Source organism: Lissotriton vulgaris, chromosome 1_1 (assembly GCF_964263255.1).
Source record: "Lissotriton vulgaris chromosome 1_1, aLisVul1.2, whole genome shotgun sequence".
Lineage (NCBI taxonomy): Eukaryota > Metazoa > Chordata > Amphibia > Caudata > Salamandridae > Lissotriton > Lissotriton vulgaris.
Genome location: NC_141685.1, coordinates 1,028,896,449 through 1,028,920,682, shown reverse-complemented (window position 1 = coordinate 1,028,920,682; position 24,234 = coordinate 1,028,896,449). Strand labels below are relative to the sequence as shown.

General features: G+C 44.5%; 1 protein-coding gene across 14 annotated transcripts in view; it reads left to right on the top strand.

Annotated features, from left to right (window-relative positions):
- Nucleotides 1-24,234, top strand: part of CACNA1A (calcium voltage-gated channel subunit alpha1 A) — a 1,308,076-nt gene that overhangs the window by 558,465 nt on the left and 725,377 nt on the right. For all 14 annotated transcript variants that reach the window (XM_086961990.1, XM_086962030.1, XM_086962039.1 and 11 more), the window contains 2 exons: nt 6,876-6,988; nt 11,247-11,378. In XM_086961990.1, coding sequence (XP_086818116.1) covers nt 6,876-6,988; nt 11,247-11,378 — 245 coding nt within the window. The remainder of the gene's footprint in view (nt 1-6,875; nt 6,989-11,246; nt 11,379-24,234) is intronic.

Below are 24,234 nucleotides of genomic sequence, written 5' to 3'. Positions count from 1 at the left end.
GGGGATTTCCTTTGGTTTTAGGCTGTCCGGTCTTGTGGTCTTATTTGCTCTTTCCCAACAATGTTTTATTGTATGTTGATTGTATTGTCTCTTTTGGAAACGCATTGCAGAGTTTTTGCTTTGTTTTTGCCATTCACCATCTTCGCTGCAGATTCTTCTAAGTCGAAGGAATTCCCCGTAGGGGATACTTGATATTAGGGACTGCTGGTGGAAACTGGTGGCTTCAAGTGTAGCGTTTGTGGCTGTGCTTTTCCGATGCAAGGTGGTCTCCATTTTATTGTTTTTGATATATACTTCAGTTTCCAGAAAGATTGCTTTATTTGGACTGATGTTGTGAGTAAATGTTATACCCGGTGTACTGGAGTTCAGTATTTCAAAGTACTCAAGAAATTTTTCTTCCCCACCGTTCCATATCAAAAACAGGTCATCAATGAATCTCTTCCAGATTATGATGTGCTGCGTAAATGTTTGTAATTTTGCATTCCAGGCCACTGTCTCTTCATACCATCCCATGGCAGTGCAGGCGTAATTTGGGCTAAAGGAGAAACCCATGGCTGCTCCGTTTTTTTGCCTGTATATAGAGTCCCCAAACAAGAAGATGTTATTTAGCAAGTATTGAATCATCTCCGTCAGCATGTTATTATGATTTAGGTAGTGTATATTGCGTTCCTTAAAAACATGTTTGCAGGCATTTAGACCCATCTCATTATCAATGTTTGTATATAATGAAATCACATCCATTGTGATCATTATGAATTCCGGCTGCCAAGTTATGAGCTTGAGGTTGCACAAGAAGTCGGTGGTGTCTTTGATGTAGGATTTCAGCTGTTTCACATGAGGATTTAGGAAAAAGTCAATGAAGTTAGACAGCGGTTCCAGCAAGGAACCATTTGCCGACACTATAGGTCTCCCTGGTGGCTTCGTGGCATTTTTATGGATCTTGGGTAGGAAATATATTGTTGCTGTTTTTGGGAAGTCTACCGTCAAGTATTTTGTCTCATCAGAGTCTAGTAATGATGCATTTTCCCATCGTTTTATTTTTCCATCCAAAACCCTCTTTGTGTCATCTGTTGGATTTCTATCCAGTTTCTCATAGTAATATGAGTTGTTCAATTGGGTCATGGCTTCCTCAATGTATAGTTGGTGATCCCATAGGACGATGTTCCCGCCCTTATCGGCCATTTTTATTTCAAAATTTGAGTTGGTTTTGAGTAATGCCAGAGCCCGCCTTTCGTTTTTTGAGAGATTGTCATTGTTTTTGTTTTTTATTTTGATAGTGTATAGGTCGTGAATGACCGCCTCCTGGAATAAGTCTATTTTGTTGCCCGGTGTAAGTTGGGGGTAGAATTTGGATTTAGCTTTAAAGCCACTAGTTCCTGCTCCCAGTTGTGTTATTGCTGACTCCAGATTGATGTCCATACCCTCTTCCGCATTCAAGTTTAGTACCGTTAGGTATGCTTCAGATTCCTTTGCCAGTAAAGTGGATATTGGTTTGGGTTGGTTTTTCGGTATTTTGGGTTTATTTTCCCTTTCCGTGAAGAATTTTGCCAACTTGATTTTTCGGATATATAAGTATAGATCAATCCGTGTCTGAGCTATATCTATATGTGCGGTAGGGCAAAAGTTTATTCCCTTCTTTAGTAAAGAAGTTTCCGCTTCTGAAATTTCCATTCCAGACAGGTTGATTATTTGCAATTCCTCATTCATTTCCCCCTCTTTTGTTTCATCAGTCTGGTTTCTGTGCCAACTTTTTCGTTTGTAGTGGTTTCGCCTGTGGCCCCTCCTGGTGTGGGTTTTGAGAATCTTGGTTGCCATGTTCTTCCTCTTCCCCTTGCTCGGCCGCGTGTATTTCTTAGCGCCCCGTGGCTGTATTCCCATTGTCGTTGCGACAAGACTAGGCGCATATCCCCTAAAAAAACTTTTTGTTGGGGGTCCAGATTGGCCTCGTCCTCACTGAGGTCAGCTGATGTTAGTGATGCCATACTGGATGATGAACTCGCTAAATTTGTTCTTGGTGGTCTGAAGGGGTCGTATTTTCTGGCGTACGTGAATATGCGACCTTGTGCATAATCGTTGGCATCCCTTTCAAATTTGGTTTGCTTTCTTATTCTCACTTCCTCTTCATGTTTTTCTATTTATAAATAACAAAGGTCGCATATTCACGTACGCCAGAAAATACGACCCCTTCAGACCACCAAGAACAAATTTAGCGAGTTCATCATCCAGTATGGCATCACTAACATCAGCTGACCTCAGTGAGGACGAGGCCAATCTGGACCCCCAACAAAAAGTTTTTTTAGGGGATATGCGCCTAGTCTTGTCGCAACGACAATGGGAATACAGCCACGGGGCGCAAAGAAATACACGCGGCCGAGCAAGGGGAAGAGGAAGAACATGGCAACCAAGATTCTCAAAACCCACACCAGGAGGGGCCACAGGCGAAACCACTACAAACGAAAAAGTTGGCACAGAAACCAGACTGATGAAACAAAAGAGGGGGAAATGAATGAGGAATTGCAAATAATCAACCTGTCTGGAATGGAAATTTCAGAAGCGGAAACTTCTTTACTAAAGAAGGGAATAAACTTTTGCCCTACCGCACATATAGACATAGCTCAGACACGGATTGATCTATACTTATATATCCGAAAAATCAAGTTGGCAAAATTCTTCACAGAAAGGGAAAATAAACCCAAAATACCGAAAAACCAACCCAAACCAATATCCACTTTACTGGCAAAGGAATCTGAAGCATACCTAACGGTACTAAACTTGAATGCGGAAGAGGGTATGGACATCAATCTGGAGTCAGCAATAACACAACTGGGAGCAGGAACTAGTGGCTTTAAAGCTAAATCCAAATTCTACCCCCAACTTACACCGGGCAACAAAATAGACTTATTCCAGGAGGCAGTCATTCACGACCTATACACAATCAAAATAAAAAACAAAAACAATGACAATCTCTCAAAAAACGAAAGGCGGGCTCTGGCATTACTCAAAACCAACTCAAATTTTGAAATAAAAATGGCCGATAAGGGCGGGAACATCGTCCTATGGGATCGCCAACTATACATTGAGGAAGCCATGACCCAATTGAACAACTCATATTACTATGAGAAACTGGATAGAAATCCAACAGATGACACAAAGAGGGTTTTGAATGGAAAAATAAAACAATGGGAAAATGCATCATTACTAGACTGATGAGACAAAATACTTGACGGTAGACTTCCCAAAAACAGCAACAATATATTTCCTACCCAAGATCCATAAAAATGCCATGAAGCCACCAGGGAGACCTATAGTGTCGGCAAATGGTTCCCTGCTGGAACCGCTGTCTAACTTCATTGACTTTTTCCTAAATCCTCATGTGAAACAGCTGAAATCCTACATCAAAGACACCACCGACTTCTTGTGCAACCTCAAGCTCATAACTTGGCAGCCGGAATTCATAATGATCACAATGGATGTGATTTCATTATATACACACATTGATAATGAGATGGGTCTAAATGCCTGCAAACATGTTTTTAAGGAACGCAATATACACTACCTAAATCATAATAACATGCTGACGGAGATGATTCAATACTTGCTAAATAACAACATCTTCTTGTTTGGGGACTCTATATACAGGCAAAAAAACGGAGCAGCCATGGGTTTCTCCTTTAGCCCAAATTACGCCTGCACTGCCATGGGATGGTGGGAAGAGACAGTGGCCTGGAATGCAAAATTACAAACATTTACGCAGCACATCATAATCTGGAAGAGATTCATTGATGACCTGTTTTTGATATGGAACGGTGGGGAAGAAAAATTTCTTGAGTACTTTGAAATACTGAACTCCAGTACACCGGGTATAACATTTACTCACAACATCAGTCCAAATAAAGCAATCTTTCTGGACACTGAAGTATATATCAAAAACAATAAAATGGAGACCACCTTGCATCGGAAAAGCACAGCCACAAACGCTACACTTGAAGCCACCAGTTTCCACCAGCAGTCCCTAATATCAAGTATCCCCTATGGGGAATTCCTTCGACTTAGAAGAATCTGCAGCGAAGATGGTGAATGGCAAAAACAAAGCAAAAACTCTGCAATGCGTTTCCAAAAGAGACAATACAATCAACATACAATAAAACATTGTTGGGAAAGAGCAAATAAGACCACAAGACCGGACAGCCTAAAACCAAAGGAAATCCCCATTCAAATGGAGGAGGAGCCAATTAGGTTGATCACAACGTACAGTAGGGAAACAAAACAACTAAATCAAATCTTGAAAAAGAATTGGAAGATTCTACAGCTGGACCCGATTATAGGAAAAAGGATGGGTAAACACCCGACAGTGACTTACAAGAGGGCCAAAAACCTCCAGGACCAATTGGTTCACAGCCATTTCCAGCCAACAGTGAAAAGGAAAAATTGGTTACAAACAAAGGGATTCGTGAAGTGCTACCATTGTAAAGCCTGTGAAATTGCCAAAACCACCCAGGAAATAACTATGCCTGACAAAAAAATCTGGAAAATCAATGAATGTATAACTTGTAACAGCAGATACACGGTATATATGATCGAATGCCCGTGTAAATTAAGGTACATTGGAAGCACAATCTGCGAATTAAAAAAACATATTCTTGAACATGTCCGTGCAACTGTGCATAAAGACAGAAGCAACGCAGTTGCTAAACACATGGAGTCAGATCATAATGGAGACTGGAAGCAATTGCGTTTCTGGGGCATTGAGACACTGAACCCATCACCCAGAGGGGGACACAATGAAAAACAGCTACGACGCAAGGAATCAAAACATATCCTTGGTTTCAGAACCATGACCCCATTAGGGTTAAATCAATCGGAGGAGCTTTATATACACTTATAAATGGACTAAATTGACTTCCGAAAAATTTCCGCCTGTCATGTACTACATTTTAATGAAATTTGTCCCAGTTTTACTTTTTCACTCCCCCACTAGTTTTCACCTTTGTTTCGAGCTCACTCTGGGAAGTACATAATTGGCAGCAATATATTATGACATGTAGAAATGCCCACTGGAGGGCTATACTTTAATTGTTTATTAATTAACCAATATGTTGAATTGCGAATAACAGGTTTATGTAGAAATGCCCACTGGAGGGCTATACCTTGGTTGTTTATTAATTAATATGTCGAATTGCGAACATTATGCCCACTGGAGGGCAGTACTCCCTGAGACAAAACCGGTTACAGAACCAACAATGGCAGACGGGGGACTATTAATGAATAGATCACCCCACACAATCTGCCAGTCACTTAGCACTAAATATAATCACAAAGCCCTCACAATCAGTCACCTTGAATAAGTATTACACACCAATACAAGGCTAAACTACAAGTCCCAGAATTCTAAGCATGCAGGCCATGTAACATGTGACAAGGGGCGTGTTTAATTATGTTGTTTGTTGGTTCTTTATAACTGCTGAGCTACACACAGTACACTGACCGTGAGCAAGACAGCGGACGCTGTCGAAACGCGTTGGTTGCTATATTGTTTTATGACCCCCGATGGATTAATGAATTAAATTGAAAAATTGCACCAGACGAACGACTATAGCCTTTTTCTTTCTGCGACTCCACTTTCCCCTTTGGAGGGGAACCCTGTTGGATATATATATATATATATATACATATATATATATATATATATATATATATATATATATATATATATATATATATATATATATATATATATATATATATATATATATATATTAGCAGCCCGTCCCGACCTTGTCCGGGAGCAATCAGACTTACCCGACCCCCACCTGCCCCGACATTGCCCAGCAGCCCGGGCTCCCGGCCGCTCCGTCCCCCGCCTACCCCGACCCCCGCCTGCCCCGACATTGTCCCCTGGATGTCACAAAGGCCCAGTGTTGAGGCGGTCTGCATAAACCTCCATGGCAGATGCTGTAAGTCCCCGTCCCCCGCCTGCCCCGACCCCCGCCTGCCCCGACATTGTCCCCCGGAGCCTTTCCTCAGCCGATGTAAATTGTACCCTTCTGTTTTGTTGTAACTCCCCGTCCCCCGCCTGCCCCGACCCCTGCCTGGCCCGACATTGTCCCCCAGAGCCTTACCTCAGCCGATCTAAATTCTATCCTTCTGTTTTGGTGTAGGTCCCCATCCCCCGCCTGCCCCGACCCCCGCCTGTCCAACATTGTCCCCCGGAGCCTTACCTCAGCAGCCGCTCCTCAGTTCACCGCTCCTCCTTCTGTTTTGGTGTAAGTCCCCGTCCCCCGCCTGCCCGACATTTTCCCCCGGAGCCTTACCTCAGCCGCCGCTTCTCAGTTCACCACTCCTCGCCGCTGGTCAACGCTCCTCCCGCCGGTCCGCTGCTCCTCACCTCCTCCCCCACGCCATGTCTGCCGCTCGTCACTGCTCCTCCCCTGCGCCATGTCCGCCGCTCCTCCTCGCGCTCCTGGACGCCGCACCTCCCCGCGCTCCTGACGTCAGCACGCAGGTCGCGGCCGGCGCTACTTCGAGGGGACTACTTTTTTTATAATGTAATTTTTTTAAATATAACGTATTTTTAAACTTTATATAGCCTATGTCCATCTGCACACCCTGAGGATTACAACGATGTATCGGGTGTGTGGATTGGCGCTGTGGTTCCCGAGTTTACCCGCCTCAAAGCCTCAAAGTTCTTCCTTTATAATAGTAGTATAGATATATATAGAGAGAGAGAGAGGGGGGGGGGAGATAGATAGATAGATAGATAGATAGATAGATAGATAGATAGATAGATAGATAGATAGATAGATAGATAGATAGATAGATAGATAGATAGATAGATTTATTTTGGGAATCTCACATGCTTGTTTCTCATCCTACAGGTCATCATTGGGAGTATCTTCGAGGTGATATGGGCTGTTGTGAAACCCGGAACATCTTTTGGAATAAGTGTGTTACGAGCTCTCAGGTTATTGCGAATCTTCAAAGTTACAAAGTAAGTTATCTTGAATGCAGAGCGTGTGTACCAGTGCGAGCACGTATGCCCTGTGCTCTGCTTGCTTTCTGATTCTTTACGTCTCTCAAACATCCACCTCTTTCATTCTTGCATGTTTGCTTTCTGTTTTTTTCCAAGCTCTCTAACTTTTCTACCATCCCCTTAGCTTATCCCCTTCCTTCTGCAAATCGTTTCTGATGTTGTCACTCTTTCCTTCCCTGTGTTTGGTATTTTTCTCTATTTCCCATTTCACTCTTTACAGTCCTCACACTTGCTCCTTCCTTGTCTGCCCTACCTCTCTGACTGACCATCTTTCCTCAAGTTGCCTTTCCTTAGTCCTTACGGCTCCTCTCTAATTGCCCCCTTACTCCTTGATGCCACATATGTTTCTAAGAGAAGCGTGTTCTGGCTGGGCCTCTTAAATGCGTGCTTTTATGCAGTAAAGTGCACTGGGGTTAGTCTGGTGCTTTGGTGCACTCCTGATAGCTGCTGTAAAACTGTGGTACTTGAACAGCTTCCAAGATGTCCCCAAACATGTCCCATGTCTTCGGACAGAATCCAGTATTCCTTTGACGATGTGCCAGTCTGTATCAACCACTCGACTTACAGGTCACTAATTTGATATTGTCCTGTCCCACCGCTGCCCTTTGAATCTAGTGTGTCATAGTATGATAATGCTGGTTGCATGTCTGCCTTTCATTTGCAAGGGATTCTAGTTCAGTGCTTAATTTTAGCAATGGTTTCCGGTGCTTGGCACCGGCACTTAATTGTCTGAACCTGAACTTACGACAGCTGCCGCATGGTGGCGCTGTCTGTGTAATTTAAAGATGAGCAAAAAATCAATTATTTGTTAATTCAATATACATTAAAAAAAATAATACCTGCCACCCAAGCCATTCTTAAACCGTTGGCGGCCTCAAACAGCCTGGATTGTCACACTTCAGTGTGATGGTTAGTAGTTGTGTAAGTACAGTGGCAATGTGTAGTGCGAACTGCTGTGGCCTCCTAAAGATGGCCCCAGCGCTTACTTTTTTTATGAATTAAACACTGGTCTAGTTTCTGTAAGACTGCTACTGGTTCTTTTCAGGACCCCAAAGTCCAAATCTGATTCGTTGTCAGAAGGAGCAGGAGAAACTACTAGGCACAAGCGGACTGGGCTTCTCTGTTCGGGATGGATTTATACTAAACCATGTCAACAACGGCGTAATTTGCACACATCTTGACAAGGATGCTGACAAAAGTGAAGCTTGTATTAATGTGCCGGTCTGCCATCACAACCAAATGCAATAGGACTCCTAACAATGGGGCATATTTACAACCCCCTATCGCCACCACAATGTCACTTTTAGTGACGTTGTGATGGCGATAGGAGCTTTATTCACAAATAAGGTAATTGGTAATAATGCCCTCTTTCATGCTACACTTAGCGTGAAAGGGCCGGCAATGGGTGTCGTGGTGGGCGTTCCACGCAACACCCATTGATTTTAATGCTGACCCCTATTTACAAGAGCAGCGTAAATATGAGGCCGCGCCAAAATTAAGACCAGGGAAAACCTGGTCTTAAACAGGCAAAATGAGGAGAAATGCTTTATTTCTCCTAATTGTTGCTGTTTCCATGTGTGCTTCCTTGGGCAGAACACATAGATACAGCAAAATGCAAATTATTGTTTATGTGCAGGAAGGTCCCACTTCCTGCTCATGAACAATCATTTAAAGAATGCTATTTTGCAACTTCTATGTGTGTTGCATTAAGCAGCACACATAGAAGTTACAAAACAGCATTTAAAGATTGTTTATGTGTAGGAAGGGGCATTTTCCTGCACATATACAATCTTTCCCTCAACACAGGCACCCTTGCAACATGGTGCAAAGGGGTCTGCGTTGGCACTTGGCAGCTTAATTTAGCGCCATCGCACGGGGAAATGCAGGGATGCCCTATATTCTAGTAAATATGATGCAGCCCTGCGTTTCTAAAGTGACAAAGCATGTCATTAGGTTTCTTGGCTTAACGACACGCTTCAGCACTTTCTAGTAAATATGCCCCTATGAGTGTCCGAAGTTGCGCAGTTCCCCAGTGCGAACGTCATGACTATTTTTTTTGCATCAAAATGTTATAACTTAGGCACAAATTATGATTTTAAAAACACATTTCAAGATCAAGATCATATACGACTTGATTTGGAGGAAAAACATCTTCAAAAATCCATTTGCAGTGAAAGAACCCTCCCAAGAAATAATATGTGTAGATAGATTTTTTTTCTCACAAAAAATTTCGCTCATCCCTTCTACCAGAATAGGCCTATTCCTTTGCAAAATATGGGTATACAGCAAGGAGATTTTTACGTTTACCAGAGAGATTGGGCGCACACCTGTATGTCCGCAAAGTAGAGAGTACTGTGAAGTAGCTAGTAAAGGCAAAAGGGCGAGCGGTAATCTCACACAACCGCTCAAGGTTGGACCAAGAAGATCCACACAAATAACAATAGAACAACAATGCCCTTGCACTATACAAAATTTTTTAGAACATTTTAGTAATGTTAGTGTTTAAAGAAATAATCAGTTTGTGTACATCCACATTATCGGAATGACTTTAAGAGAATCAATCATCCAAGTTGAGGTATAAAAGTTCAAAAACGACGTTCTGTTCTTGGTGTTAAGAGCCTGTTTATTGTTCCTTTAGTTATGCCAACACGTGTTTCATCGCAGGGAACACACTGCGAATCTTCAGGGCCTTAATAAAGAACGTGTGACAATTGTGCTGGAAATGTTCGGTTTAGGGCACTGCTCTGGTTAGTATAGTTTCCGGGTGATTCGGAAATCCGTGAACACGCTGACTGCGTAGTTGAGGGATCTTGATCAGTAGTGGCGTGCGTAGTTACCGGGAGGAGTCGACAAGTGTCATGGAGAGTAAAAAATATATAATAACGCTCTGTTTTCTTTAAAGGCGGGTACACCTTATACGTGCTAGGCTCCCTCTTGAGGTTCCCGGTGCCGTTTTCCAGTGACGCAGTGTTCAGCGTGTTCACGGATTTCCGAATCACCCGGAAACTATACTAACCAAAGCAGTGCCCTAAACCGAACATTTCCAGCACAATTGTCACACGTTCTTTATTAAGGCCCTGAAGATTCGCAGTGTGTTCCCTGCGATGAAACACGTGTTGGCATAACTAAAGGAACAATAAACAGGCTCTTAACACCAAGAACAGAACATCGTTTTTGAACTTTTATACCTCAACTTGGATGATTGATTCTCTTAAAGTCATTCCGATAATGTGGATGTACACAAACTGATTATTTCTTTAAACACTAACATTACTAAAATGTTCTAAAAAAATTTGTATAGTGCAAGGGCATTGTTGTTCTATTCCTTTGCAAAATATGTTGCTTCTTTCTGGTTCTGGGGACTGAATTAGATGGCATCTTTGAATGCTATGGTTCTCACACTGCTTGCATGCTTAACTCATGCTTGCAAACTTGAAGAACAATCTAACTGTGTGAGGAGGAGGCAGGGCCTTGAAAAGTGGGGGTCTCGTGCAGAGAAGTACCTATGAGGCACTTTTGAACCCCCCACCCCGCCCCCAAGCTCCCTTCCTCCCACCCAAAAAAACTTGCTGAGGCTGGTTTCCTTCACACCCCTTAATGGACATCGGCAGTTCAAAGCCTCAGAAAACAAGCTGGAGAACCATTATTTACAGTGGGTTTTGGCTTGTTTTCGCAGCCACCTTGTGATATCGGCTCATCAACGGGAGACTGTGTTATGGAAACTGATATCATGTGTCACACAATGGCATCGTGTGAGTTGGCAGGTGTGTTGACTACAGTGCTTAATTTGAGCCGGTGCTTTCTGGTGCTCAGCTTCTGTACTTAATTGGTTTCCGGTGCTCAGCACCGGCACCTAATTGTCAACAACATATTTAGAACAGTCTACCACATGGTGGCACTGCTCATCCAATTTAGAGATGAGCAGAACAACTGTTGTTTAGGAATACAATATACATTAAAATTGCTCATACCTGCCTCCCCATCCACTTCTTTTGCTTTGGGGACCTGGAATAATTTGAACTGTCTCACTCACATGCGAAAGAGGTGGTTATTAGTTGTTTTGGCAGCAATGAGAAGGGCGATGGGTGGTGCAAGCTGCAGTGGGCTCCTGGTCAGAGCCCGGGCACTTAATATTTTACAAATGATGCACTGACTACTGATACATATGTTGCTCTCTCTTCCGGGATCACTAATAGCTTTCTGTTCCCTCCTCCAGGTATTGGGCTTCGCTGCGCAATCTCGTGGTCTCCCTTCTGAGCTCCATGAAGTCCATCATCAGCTTACTGTTTCTTCTTTTCCTTTTCATCGTCGTCTTTGCCCTCCTTGGAATGCAACTTTTTGGAGGACAGTGAGTACATTCTTTTGTCTGTTGCTGTATTGTGCGATTAGTTAAATTGTTGCTCATGGGGAAAAGTTCAGAGGGGAGTTGTAGCAATCTTTCTTTGCCTGGAGCTCAGAATCGCCCATAACATTTGAATGAAATTGATGGTGTCTATTCCTGGAGATAAAAAAAGAAAGGATGGATGCCACCAGGTTCAAACTTTGAAAAAATATTCACATTGATATTAATTGGTGTGTTGTCGATTCACTAGCCACCTGACACCTAATTTTCACTTGGACTTTCTCTACCCACTGCTCGCCCTACTCAGTCGGCGAGCCTACAGAGCCAATCAATTCTATTCCCATTATTGGTCGGGACCACGGTAATACTGTACAGTCCCCCATCTCTGTACATGGCGTTTGTCCGAGCACCGCAATCTTCATTTACCCGGCTGAACGTGGCTGAGATCATGCCTCCTACGTGTATCAAGAGAAATTGTCTGGTGAAGTCGGCATTCTCCTGCATTACCCAGCATACCTTTGGCATGGGCCTTAGTCTTATCACCTGTGATCTCCCTAGGGGCTGCCACGCAGAAAAGACTGGAAATCACTGAATGGAAAATGCATAAACAAGATACAAAAGCCTTATGTGATCAGCTGCTGGGTCGAAAACATTTCCTGGAACCTATTTCCTGCAACACTCGAGGGGAAAGATGGGAAAGGAGCATTTAAAAAAAAAAAAAGACCGTCAGAAATGAAGGGCCAAGAGAAAAATCCAAATTAAATAAACGAGAGACAGTGATATGAGAGACACCACTGAAAAAGTTACATTGTCCGAAGAAGCCGTTTCTTGCACCCTACTGATAGGCTGGCACACGAGGTAGTGCATAGTCAACCAGGTTCTCCGGGTCAAAATGTAAAATGACAAAAAAATTTTAGAAGCCTCTTTTCCATCCCTTGCATTAACAACTATCAGGGAACCAGTGAAAGACTGCACAAGAGTGTACATTTTTTTACATTAATTTTCATTGAAAAATGTTTTTAAATACGGTCTGTTCAATTGATGGCAATGTTTTCTTGTAAAAGCTGCATCAGTGTTCGAAAATACAAGTTAAGATTGCACACAAATTATGGCTTTTACTATAGTCTTATAGCCTGCCCTAGCGGGCTGTACCGGCCATTAAAGGCCAACTCCAGCGATCAAAGCCCAAGCCAAAGACAAGGGCCTTTAACAAGGGACTGTGTCTTTAATGGCCGCTATAGCCCGCTGCGGAGGGCTATAAGTCTTTTAAAACACTCCACCCCTAGAGGGCAAAATGTTGTAAATAGTAAAATAAAGGACTCACAGAGCCTGATGGTTTGAAATCCCCTTAGGCTACATGAGACCTTTGTTAACAACAACAGGTGTGAGCAAAGGTAAACATTGGAATGTTGATGCTCCGGGCTTCTACCAGTCATGAGAAGTCCGGAGCACTCCATTGTCTTCAATGGAGCCCCACCATGCCAGTGTTCTAATATAGCTTATAGCTCGCCATAGAGGATATACCGAACATTAAAGTCCCGTTCCAGCATTAAAGGCCTGAATCAAAGACGATGGCCTTTAACAATGGATCAGGACTTTAAGGCTGGTATAGCCCAGCTACGGAGGCCTATAAGGCTATTAGAACATTCTGCCACTAGAGGGCAGAATGTTCTTACAAATAAAACAAAGGCCTCATGGCGCCTGATGGGTTTGATATCCCCTTGGGCTCCATGAGGCCTTTGTTCGCAGCAACAGCTATGAATGACAACTTTGGAATGTTGGAACTCCGGACTTCTACCGGCCATTAGAATCCCAGGGCATCCCATTGTCTTCAATGGAGCTCCCAACATGCCAGTGTTCTAATATAGCCGTATAGCCCGCCGTAGGGGGCTATACTGGCCATTAAAGGCCCGATCCAGCATTAAAAGCCAGAGTCAAAGATGAGGGCCTTAAACAAGGGAGCAGGACTTTAATGCTGGTATAGCCCAGCCATGGAGGCCTACAAGGCTGTTAGAACATTCCCCTACTAGAGGGCAGAATGTTCTAACTAATAAAACAAACGCCTCACAAAGCCAGAGGAGATTGAAATCCACTCAGGCTCCGTGAGGTCTTTATTTGCTGCAACAGCTGTGAACAACAACATTGGAATGTTGGAGCTCTGGGCTTTTCCCGGCCATTAGAAGCCCGGAGCACGCCTTTGTCTTCAATGGAGCTCCCAACATTCCAATGTTCTAATATAGCCTTAGAGCCCAACATAGCAGGCTCTATCGGCCTTTAAAGGCCCGCCCAGGCTTTAAAGGGCCTTTCACAAGGGAGCATGCCTGTAGTGGCCGGTAGAGCCTGCTATGGATGACTCTAAGGCTATTAGAGCATTCTGCCCCTAGAGTGGAGAATATTCTAATTTGTAAAACAGAGGCCCCCCAGGGACCGAGGGGGTTGAAATCCCCTTAGGCTCCGTGAGACCTTTGTTAACAGCTATTGCTGTGAACAAACATTGGAATGTTGATGCTCGGGGGTTCTAGCCGCCATTAGAAGCCCGGAGCACTCCATTGTTTTCAATGGAGCATTCAACATTCCAATGTTCTAATATAGTGTAACATCGGAAATAACTTGTTTCTTGACAGAAGGACACCAATAATCACATTAGAAAAGTTTGCTAAAGAGTCAGTAGCAAAGTATACAGATTACAGTGAGCGAGGACACTTTCACATCTTTGTTTTGGTGTAATGTGTATATATACACTTGGGTCAATGAGCAATGTAGTACGTCACTGAGGAAAGGGTCCTTGTGGACCCACTGAGACCTGTATTCCATTCACAATGTTCACAGGTGAAGTAAAGGGCTAGCCTCGCACTAGGAAAAGTAAGGGGTTCTCCTCTAGTCTCCAGCAGGGTCAAAATGTGACTGCTTCCCTAATACCCGAGAAAATACCCATGATCTGTTTCTCCGACCTCGGCCGAAGCTGGTTGGAGAGGGGTTGCTGTTTCTTGTATATCACTAACAGAAGCTATTGTTTAATACAAGATGCTCATATCTTACTTAGGTACTATGGGGCAGATTTATGAGGCCCTTGCGCCACGTTTACGCCGCTGTTGCGTCACGCAAGGCGGCATAAACGTGGCGCACCCCTACGAACGATTTACAAAGTGACTCATCTAGGCAGATGCGTCACGTTGTAAAGCCCTGCGCCGCTTGTGGGCGTTCCGGCGCAGGGTGGGCGTTCCGGGGCAGGTGCGCCTCGCAAAAGTGGCTGAGTGAAATCTATGAGATTTCACTCAGTCACTTTTAGGCCAATGCTGCGTCAAAAGCCTGCGCCTGCTTGAAGCAGGCGTAGGTCTTGACGCAGCATTGTTAAAATGGGGCACCCCCGAGCCTTGCTGGAGCTGCGTCGCGCTTGCGACGCAACTCCAGCAATGCGCCACATTTTCGGCACAGATGCGTCACGCATCTGTGCCGTTTTTGCACCATGGTGCGCCGCATTATAAATGCGGCGCACCATGGCTGGCGGAGCTGTGGCGCACTGTGGCGCATGTTAACTGGCGCATCCCTGGGGATGCGCCAGTTAACATAAATCTGCCCCTTGATCTATATTGTTAAGCCTGCTACAGATACAAATTGCAGATGATCCTACGATTCTTGAAGGTGTGTAGTGGAGGTAGAGTCTTTATAGCAGTAGCTCCTGCTACTAAAAGTACTGCCGCTCGACATCCGAGCAATTACTCTTACAATTAGTAACTAGAAATGTAATTGTTTCGGTTTGCTTGTAAGTAGGTGGTATATGTATAGTGCAAACCTAGGCAGGCAGTGGAGTTCTGTGTGTAGGGGCAAATGTATGCAGTGAACAAGTGATTTGAGAGGTAGCTGGTTTGTGGACCCTTACTATTTCTTGACGTGGCGTTCTTTGAAACAGTGCATCTTCAGCACTTTCCTGTACTGGAGAAAGGCTGAAGTGGACCTGGTGGATACAGGGCTGTTGTTTAGGATCCTAGATGCAAAGATGCCTAATCGTTTTGTATGCCATGTGCGTGTGCTGCTTTGCCACCAAGTGACGAGTGGATGCCGTAGACAAGATGCCTTAGAAATACTTCATATATTATAGCATAGTTATTGTTGCGTATTTCTGTCTAGTAAATTGGAGAATCTTTTCCTGTCACTTTTTAGTAGTGACATTTGGCAGAGTCATCTCAAACGTGCCTGAGGTGTATGAGTTGCTAACAAACATTATTAACTTTGGCAAGATTGTTTTTTTGCATACCGCAACACAAAATAATTTGGGGCTCAGTAAGAGCTCCTCTCTGTAATAAAAGCTATCATACGTCTGGCGTATGGCCCTGTCAAACATTAAGATGAGTGACAGACAGGTTCTTGAAAAAATGGCTTGCACATACTAGTTCAGAAAGCAAGAATGCAGTGTCTGTTCTCTAAGGACATTAACGTTTCATGCTGTCAGTAAACCCGAGAAAAACACTGGCAATGTGTTATTTACGCAGAGAGGATGTCACAACCCTGAGGAAATCCTGTCAGGAAGAATATCACAGTGAACTTTTTTAATCAAATGGTGCGATGGATGTGTCAAAAGTTGCCTTGGACGTAGGGTCAGTGTATACCGAGGAATCTAAGACAGCAAATGTATAACACGGAGATCTACCCTGGACCCAAACCATTACGCAGCTCAATATAATTCAGAACAAGCTAATGAAGCTAATGCTTGAGAGTCCTCATGACAATGGTCTTCATAGAAATAAATCAGGGCTTGATTATTGTGAAAAATTGGGTTGAGGGGGGTAAAAACCTACTCAAGCAACCGCCTCAATCCTTGTCAGGGAGACCCACAAAAAGTCACCAAATGAACCACTGCTTATCCCTCTGGTAGCTTGGCACAAAAGCAGGCCATCTGTAAAGTATTTTTGCAGCACACACACAGTAGCAAAGTGAAAACACAACTTGTATTCAAGTGTATTCATGGAAGTGAGTGTACACATATAAAATGACTCCGAAGTAAATCTACACCTGCACATAAGTGTAAATCCATACTTGTGTGCTATTCACCATTTCGGAGTCATGATTTACTCTCGAGTGTGGACTTATGATTCCACCCTCCCAATTCAGAAGGTGACTGAATTTTGGAGCGTAATGTTACTACTGGTAACTTTTCACACATAGTTTGAGAACTCTGCCACTGTTGCTGAGATCTTATGCGAAAGTATAGGGAAATTAATAAAGTTTATTATTCATTAAAACAATTATTAAAAATATTTTGGTATAAAATATAGACATAAAATAATTGCAAAAATCTATTGCCAACGAACTAATAAAATAAAAGGTTTCAGCATTTTATCTTATTAAATTAAATGTGTATTAAATAATTAACTAATTTAAATATATTTATCTAATTTTAAATAATGGGGCCTATACACAAATTGAATTTTATAGTATGTTTAATAGTACTACAGTAGTACTACTAACGTAATAGAAAATGGCATTCACTAACTAACATACTGAGGTCTACGCCTTCGTCTCTTTTATGTGCAGAGATCTCCACTCTGTCTGCAGAGATCTTCGCACATGTATGTATACGTTCTAGCAGTAAGTGTGGGAGGGACAGAGGGGAGTGGCTGGGGAATGGGGAATACTTACTGATAAAGAAAAGGGGGTTTGTGAAGAGTTAAAGAGGTTAAGAGAGAGCTAGTAAGAGGTTTAGGGATGTAGCTGCACCCACACACAGAAGTTTAAATCCTTTGCTGTTCACAGTTCATACAGACAAAAAAGGACCCAAAACAGTAGTAAATGTACTCCAGCTCAGAGTTGGATAATCCAGCACCACATTGCTGGTACCCAGATGTCATGTTTATCTAAAAAGCTTCAGGTCAACTATTGTGTCATCTGGGTTGTCATTTGGTTTTTAAACATTATTTCTATTGAGAATTTATGTAGAGTCAGGGGCAGTTTTGAAGTGTAAGCTTATAACTCTTCTACATGGAACTTGACGTTTCCCAGTCCAGCAATTCTTAAACAGGCATGGATGTCCTTAATGAAACATACCCTTCCTCCCTCTCCGTCGACATGTTGTCACCCCCTCCAAGGGAGGATCCATACAATTTCTTCTATTAGGTAATGCACTGTTTCTAACACCAGTTTCAGAAAGGGTGCATCATTCGTACAGTCTTCACTTCAACCCAAGGAAGAAGCCAAAAGAGAACCTAGCAATCAAGAAAATAAGTTCAATGCTCATAGCCAGGGTGCTAGAGCAGTTGTAGGTAGGCCTCTTGAGGGAAAGTCCTCCAGGGGGTTCCATGTACCATTGATTTCTAATGTTTCTCTCTCACATTGGCTGTGAGTCACTCAGCGAAAAGTGAAGAAGTCACAACAACTGATGGTTGCCAGAGAGTTTGATATTGCACAGGCGGACCTTTTATAACCTGTCTGCCCCTAATGACCTGGAGGTGATCCTGTGGGGATGGCCCTACTGTGGCAGCGCAGTTGAGTCTGGCAGTAGGAATTGATGGTTTAGCTTTGTATCCTTCAGTGCCCTGTTCTCCACCTTCTCCACGCTTCTTCTTCCTCTCAACGCCCAAACTTGTATTGTGAGCTGATACTCATCTGGTAAGGAGTGTGCCACTATTCATTGAACTACTCCTTCAATTTCCTCTCAGAATGATTTAATTTTGCAGCCACTCCACCAGCTGTGCAGCACATCTCCCCACTGATTACAACCCCTTGTGAATTAGGATTTGCAATAGGGAACATGCAGTGGAACTTGTTTGGGGTAATATGCCGATTTACATCAATTTGTTATGTATCTCTCCTTTTATTACACTTATTTTACCTGTGTCCATCCCTAAAGCTTCCCACAATTCGAATTGCATTCCCATTTTTACATTTAAAGCACAACAGTGCAGAGTTTTATTACCCTTAGGTACTTGGACACATATGCTTTTTTTCTGCAAAGAAGCTGGAGTCACAAGACCTGTTTAGACTTCACACTGAACCAAGACTCGAGCTCTAGTGCAGACGTTTTTCTTGTGCCATTGGGCTTAAACATTGGAGAACACAGGTCTAAGACTGAAGCACTCCACGCTGGTTTTTCTCAGTGCTAGCTACTCACCTTTCAATCCCCACAAGAACAATATCACTGCGGCGTCAGAGCCGATGATCACTGACCCTTAGCCTTTGACACACTGTTCCCTTGGGCTCCCGCCCTCTGCAAACCTTAAATCTTTCTCTACAATATTTTGGAGAATGCACCAAGAGTAAGGGTATGGACCTTTCCAAGTCTTCCATAGATTCACACCATTTACCCCTGGAGGGACTAGCACAGTGTTTGTAATCTGTACCTCTTCCCATCTCACATGGAGACCTACTGTGGCACCCGACAGGTCTTCTGCTGCACAAAAAGCCCTCCACTACCAGAGAGAATGGTGGTGGGTTCACCATAACATGCAGAGGCAAGCTTCTTCCAAGACAACTGTCATCTTTGGGGCAAAAGACCTCCCTAGCACCAAGAAGGAAGAGTCTTTGCACTCACCAATGTAGCAGCCCAAGAAGGTGAGAGTCTGCAGTCCATATTCTCAAAGGCTTTCAAAACACAAGATGAAGAGGTACAGGAACAGACACCAACCCATATACAAACAATGTTGTACTCCTTTTCAATGCCCCAGAAGCCATGACCCCCAAAATGCTCTTCAAGAGAGGCAGAGCACTGCTTCCGAGGGAGTTGGGCTTTGAACCCTGAGTCAAGCCGACAAACGGCATAAACCCTCAGGCTTAGCTTCTCCAACAGGTACTTTCCATGCTTAACGGACTGAGTTGACTCCTACAAAAACCCAAATCAAAGGTGCCGAATCATGTCATTCCATGATGCTGCGTCAGCCACGAGGCCTTGAAAAGGCCCACTCAGAGATGAAATCAACTACAAAAGCTGCACTGCTACTGGCATCAAACCACTGTCAAAGCCCCCCTCCATGCAAAGATCAGATTCCACAGAGGAGCCAGATTGTCATTGCTTAACAGAAAAAAATGTTTATCCACCATGACATTGCCAAGATCCTTGCCAAGTCCTGGCTCCATAACTCATTCAGATACAAAAGGAAAACAGCCTGGCCTTTGACGATAAACCAGACCTGAAGCACTCCAGATAGCCAGCACTGAAGAGGGTTAGAGACTCAGACACCAGCGCCCCTCCCTTTTCACCCTACAGCACCTCTTCCACCATCACCCTTCTACCTACACAGTTTCCTCCTACTGACCCACAGACCATGGGAGGTCTTATCCCCCACAGGGCCCTTATTGTAAGCTCTTTATGCCCCTTGAGGGAGAAGACCCATGCGAGCATTACATAGTAAACTCCGCCTGAGGATCCTAGCCTTGAACCCTACTACACCAAGGCCTTGTATCCCTATGATATCACCACACACCAAGATTGAATATACAAGAGGGGTCCAAAAGGACCAAGATACCTAACCAATGACGTACGGCTCCCTGGCCAAAGAGAATACACACAAAATACATCTGGTCTCTACATAGAACCAGCATTCGCATAGCCAATAGGTCTCACCTTTGGGACCTTATAAGTGTTTAGTTATCCAGCACAATATCCTTGGTGCAACAACATCAAGTGTTGCATGGCTAAACCCTTATAAGGTCCCAAAGGCAAGACCTTTTGGCTATGCCAATGCTTGTTTTGAGTGAGTGGCTCGTGCAGGTATGCCACTGTGAGGTAGAGATGCCGTGAGTGCTTTTACAGGAGCCCCTGTGACATTGCGCCTCTACAAAATGTATCTTGGGTCTGGTGTAATACTTCTAGCCCCTATTCCCATCTTGTCGCACCCAATGCATCCTTAAATGTCCCATGTACAGCCAGGGTTGACACTCCTATTGCCCCTGTCCTCCAGTGACACTTTACCTTTCATGGTTGGTGGTGGTGGTAGACGTGGTGGTGGACGTGGTGGACATGGTTGTGGCGGTGGACGTGGTGGTGGTGGACGTGGTGATGGTGGTGGATGTGGTGGTGGATGTGGCGGTGGTGGATGAGGTGGTGGTTCACGTGGTGGTGGTGGATGTGGTGGTGGTGGACGTGGTGGATGTGGTGGACATGGTGGTGGTGGTCGTGGACATGGTGGTGGTGGTGGATGTGGTGGAGGACGTGGTGGTGGTGGACATGGTGGTGGTGGATGTGGTGTTGGTGGAAGTGGTGGTGGTGGACGTGGTGGTTGTGGATATGGTGGTGGTGGATGACGTGGTGGTGGTGAACCTGGTGGTGGTGCACACAGTGGTGGACATTGTGGTGGTGGCGGTGGTGGACGTGGTGGTGGTGGACATGGTGGTGGTGGTGGTGGACATGGTGGTGGTGGTGGTGGAGGACGTGGTGGTGGTGGTGGACATGGTGGTGGTGGTGGTGGAGATGGTGGTGGTGGTGGTGGACGTGGTGGTGGACGTGGTGGTGGATGTGGTGGACATGGTGGTGGTGGATGTGGTGTTGGTGGAAGTGGTGGTGGTGGATGTGGTGGTTGTGGATATGGTGGTGGTGGATGACGTGGTGGTGGTGAACCTGGTGGTGGTGCACACAGTGGTGGACATGGTGGTGGATGTGGTGGTGGTGATGGTGGATATGGTGGTGGTGGAGGATGTGGTGGTAGTGGACATGGTGGTGGTGCACACAGTGGTGGACATGGTGGTGGATGTGGTGGTGGTGGTGGGTGTGGTGGTGGTGGACATGGTAGTGGTGATGGTGGACATGGTGTTGGTGGATGTGGTGGTGGACGTGGTGGTGATGGTGGTGGACATGGTGGTGGTAGTGGTGGTGGTGGATGTGGTGGTGGTGGATGTGGTAGTGATGGATGTGGTGGGGTGTGCACCTGTTACAACGCATTTTTTACAACGCACTACTGTTACAACGCATCCATTACAACGCGGATACTGTTACAACTCATGTTTTTACAACGCATTTTTTTACAACGCAGGTACCTTTACAACGCATACCATTACAACGTAAGTATTGGTAAGTATATAGTTATTTTTTAAATGTTATATGTTTGGGGTAAAGGGGTATTTTTAGGGGTTAGGGTCAGTTTTGGGTTTTAGGGTAAAGGGGTATTTTTAGGGTTCAGGGTCAGTTTTCAGTTTTTGGGTAAAGGGGTATTTTTAGGGTTCAGGGTCAGTTTTCAGTTTTTGGGTAAAGGGGTATTTTTAGGGTTCAGGGTCAGTTTTCAGTTTTTGGGTAAAGGGGTATTTTTAGGGTTCAGGGTCAGTTTTCAGTTTTTGGGTAAAGGGGTATTTTTAGGGTTCAGGGTCAGTTTTCAGTTTTTGGGTAAAGGGGTATTTTTAGGGTTCAGGGTCAGTTTTCAGTTTTTGGGTAAAGGGGTATTTTTAGGGTTCAGGGTCAGTTTTCAGTTTTTGGGTAAAGGGGTATTTTTAGGGTTCAGGGTCAGTTTTTAGTTTTTGGGTAAAGGGGTATTTTTAGGGTTCAGGGTCAGTTTTCAGTTTTTGGGTAAAGGGGTATTTTTAGGGTTCAGGGTCAGTTTTTAGTTTTTGGGTAAAGGGGTATTTTTAGGGTTCAGGGTCAGTTTTCAGTTTTTGGGTAAAGGGGTATTTTTAGGGTTCAGGGTCAGTTTTCAGTTTTTGGGGTACAGGGTAAAAATAAATTAAATTTAATTTTAAATTAAATTATTTAATAGTAAATAAATTAAATTAAATTACATTGCATTATTTTTGGGGTTGAGGGTCAGTTTTGAGTTTTTGGGGTACAGGGGTACAGGGTAAAAATAAAGTTATATTTTTTTTAATTTTCAATAATTAATTTAAATTATATTTCATAAAATTACTTTAATTTATTTTTGGGGTTTAGGGTCAGTTTTCAGTTTCTGGGGTACAGGGGTACATGGTAAAAATAAAGTAATATTAATTTAAATTTAAAATAATTAACGGAAATTAAATTATTTAAAATTACATTAAATTATATTTTTAAAATTAAGTTACTATTATATTATTAATATTAACATATACTTACCAATACTTACGTTGTAATGGTCTGCGTTGTAAAGGTACCTGCATTGTAAAAAAATGCGTTGTAAATACATGCGTTGTTACAGTATCCGCGTTGTAAAAACCGCGTTGTAACGGTATGCGGAGTAAAAGTCCGCGTTGTAACATCATATATCCATGTGGTGGTGGTGCTGGTGGTGGACGTGGTGGTGGTGGTGGATGTGGTGGTAGTGGACACGGTGGTGGATGTGGTGGTGGTGGACATGGTGGTGGTGGTGGTGGACGAGGTGGTGCTGGACGTGGTGGTGGACGTGGTGGACATGGTGGTGGTCCTGGTGGTGGTGGACATGGTGGTGGTGGATGTGGTGGTGGTGGACGTGGTGATGGGGTGATGCATATGGTAGTGGTAGACATGGTGGTGGTGTTCGTGGTGGACATGGTGGTGGTGGACGTGGTGGTGGAGGTGGAAGTGGTGGTTGTGATGGTGGATGTGGTGGTGGGCAAGGTGGTGGGCGTGGTGGTGGTGGTGGACCTGGTGGTGATGGTGGACATGGTGGTGGACATGGTGGTGGTGGATGTTGTGGTGGTATACATGGAGTTGGTGCTGATGGTGGATGTGGTGGTGGACGGTGTGGTGGTGGACGTGGTGGTGGTGGACGTGGTGGTGATGGTGAACATGGTGGTGGTGGATGTGGTGGTGGTGGTGGATTTGGTGGTGGTGGACGTGGTGGTGGTGGATGTGGTGATGGACATGGTGGTGGTGGATGTGGTGGTGGTGGTGGACGTGGAGTTGGTGCTGGTGGTGGATGTGGTGGTGGACGTGGCGGTGGATGTGGTGGTGGTGGTGGACGTGGTGGTGGTGGACGTGGTGGAGGTGGTGGTGGATGTGGTGGTGGACGTGGTGGTGGTGGTGGACGTGGTGGTGGTGGACATGGTGGTGGACATGGTGGTGGTGGACGTGGTGGTGGTGGACTTGGTGGTGGACGTGGTGGTGGTGGGCGTGCTGGTGGTGGACGTGGTGGTGATGGACGTGGTGGTGGTGGACATGGTTGTGGTCATGGTGGTGGTGGTGGACGTGGTGGTGGTGGATGTTGGGGTGGTGGACGTGGTGGTGGATGTGGTGGTGGTGGTGGACATGTTGGACATGGTGGTGGTGGTTGGGGCGAAAGAATAGGGTTATAGATTTCTTAAAATGGTTCAGTTTCCAAAGTGCGGTATTGGCGACTAGACTAACCATCAGAGGCCGCGCACGATTCATTATGAATTGTTATGTTGCTGGTATCACTGAGCACCGATTGTATGGCTGCCCGCAAGCCCGTATGACCGCTGTGAGTGCTTCCGTTTCCTGGATGTATGTCTTGCTGTATATACAAACTGTGTTCCCTGGTGCTTTTGTGCCTCTTTCATGCGGATTGCTCCAATTGGTCAAGAACCATGTGACGTTCGTAGTAAAGTTACGGGTAATGTGCTAAACTACACCAACAGCGCAGCACGACTACTTTTGGACCCTGTACGTATCAAAATCAAATGTGTCCTTGTGTAACGTAACTGGGTCTCATGTAAAGCGCTCCAATGTAAGATAACTGGTACTCATGTAAAGCACATTATTAAATGTCACTCACGAGTAAACGCACAGCCCACACACAAAGGTAAAAACAAAGTGCCAAAAGTCATAATAAAACCCACCATGTTCTGCTGCCATTAAAAGATCCAGTCCCGGGGGGCGGGGCCAAAAGTGACAGGATGGCAACCAAGAGGGATTAAAATACCTCTGGTGCAGTCATTGCACCCTCTTTTGCATAATTTGTGACGCCAAACGACCTGCACGAATGAAAACTGCAGGCAGAGCAGAAACACAACTTTGGAATCTGTATTGATTCCA